The sequence below is a fragment of the Colobus angolensis genome, unplaced genomic scaffold (genome assembly GCF_000951035.1).
Source record: "Colobus angolensis palliatus isolate OR3802 unplaced genomic scaffold, Cang.pa_1.0 Scaffold18, whole genome shotgun sequence".
Classification (NCBI taxonomy): domain Eukaryota; kingdom Metazoa; phylum Chordata; class Mammalia; order Primates; family Cercopithecidae; genus Colobus; species Colobus angolensis.
In genome coordinates this window covers 4,949,197-4,950,680 of record NW_012114932.1, presented here as the reverse complement: position 1 = coordinate 4,950,680, position 1,484 = coordinate 4,949,197, and the positions used below count along the sequence as shown (strand labels likewise).

General features: G+C 51.0%; 1 protein-coding gene across 2 annotated transcripts in view; it reads right to left on the bottom strand.

The window, feature by feature from the left end:
* The window catches only part of ELP6 (elongator acetyltransferase complex subunit 6), a 24,983-nt gene that overhangs the window by 9,649 nt on the left and 13,850 nt on the right, over positions 1-1,484 (bottom strand). Inside the window, exon 6 of one of the 2 annotated variants that reach the window (XM_011939204.1) lies at positions 462-608. In XM_011939204.1, coding sequence (XP_011794594.1) covers positions 462-608 — 147 coding nt within the window. The remainder of the gene's footprint in view (positions 1-461; positions 609-1,484) is intronic. The other variant, XM_011939205.1, reaches the window with a different exon arrangement.

Below are 1,484 nucleotides of genomic sequence, written 5' to 3'. Positions count from 1 at the left end.
GAATGGCGTAAACCCGGGAGGCGGAGCTTGCAGTGAGCTGAGATCTGGCCACTGCACTCCAGCCTGGGCGACAGAGCAAGACTCCGTCTCAAAAAACAAAAAAAACAACCAAAAAAAAGGAACAGTGTTGACCTGAAGAGACGCCTGCTGCAGTACTGCAGAGAAATTTTGCTGTTATTTGATGGCATGCCCCTGCATTCCACTCTTGACAGCTGTCTCCTCTTTAAGAGTGCTCCACTTTGGTCACAAATGGGATCCCCATGGAATATGTGTGTTGGTCCATGAGGCTAAGTGCCATCTGGAGCAGGTCTATTACCTGAAGTCTCACAATTTCCAGTGTTTCCCTTCCACCTGAAGTCATGTCCCAACCAGACAGTCCCTCAGGCCTGACTCTCCCCTATGCAGTCAAGAATCATAGGTACACGGGCAAGCAGCCCATTGCCCAGTAGGCCCCTGCATACCTGCCCATGCACATCCCTGCAGAAGCCAGTGGCCAGGCCCTCAGCCCGCAGGATCAGGTGGCTCTGGTGACTGACGCCATTCAGCAAGATGTCATTCTCCTCATCCTCCACATCTCCACTGTCGTGCACAAGGATCACCATGTTTCCCTGCATCAGATACAAGATGGAAGCCTGCTCCTTACCAGAAGGGACACCCAGAGTCAGGGAGTGCCAGCCTCTCATTGCCTCCACTCCCCTGCACATCCTCTCACAGATCACCCTCCCTGCTGCTGCTACAGCCAGCCCCTACCTGTGCTCCCAGACCCTGATTCCAGTCATCTACTGGACAATCTCACCCATAATGAGCCAACCCATATTTTCAGCTCACTTCATCTAAACCAACAGTCTTCAAAATTAGCTCACTCTCCTGAATTCCTGAATGTTATTAAAAGTGTCACCATCCTGCCAGGCACCCATTCATTCAGTCTACAGTTCCTGAATACTTACAGTGTACCAGATCCTACAGTACGAATAACAAGTGAGAGATATGGGCCCAGAAGCAGATAGATGCTGACAATACAGGATGATAAGACCAAGGGAGAGGGAAGCATGAGGTGTATGGGGAGCACAACGAAGAGGCATCCGCTCTAACCTGGAGGAGCAGGTCAGGAGGTAAGCACATGTGAGCTGAATCTCAGAGGGCAAGTAGGAGTTAGCCGAGCCGAAATGACTTTTTGGTCACCCCTACCAAATAGCTTGAATAATAAGTCCTTCCAAGGAATACTGTCCAGTTGTTAAAAAGAATAAAGCTGGCCGGGCACAGTGGTGCATGCCTGTAATCCCAACACTTTGGGAGGCCAAGGCAGGAAGATCATTGAGCCAGGGAGTTCAATACCAGTCTGGGCAACATAGTGAGACCCTGTCTCTATTTGTTTTTTTTTGTTTTTTGAGACGGAGTCTCGCTCTGTCGCCCAGGCTGGAGTGCAGTGGCCGGATCTCAGCTCACTGCAAGCTCTGCCTCCCGGGTTCCCGCCATTCTCCTGC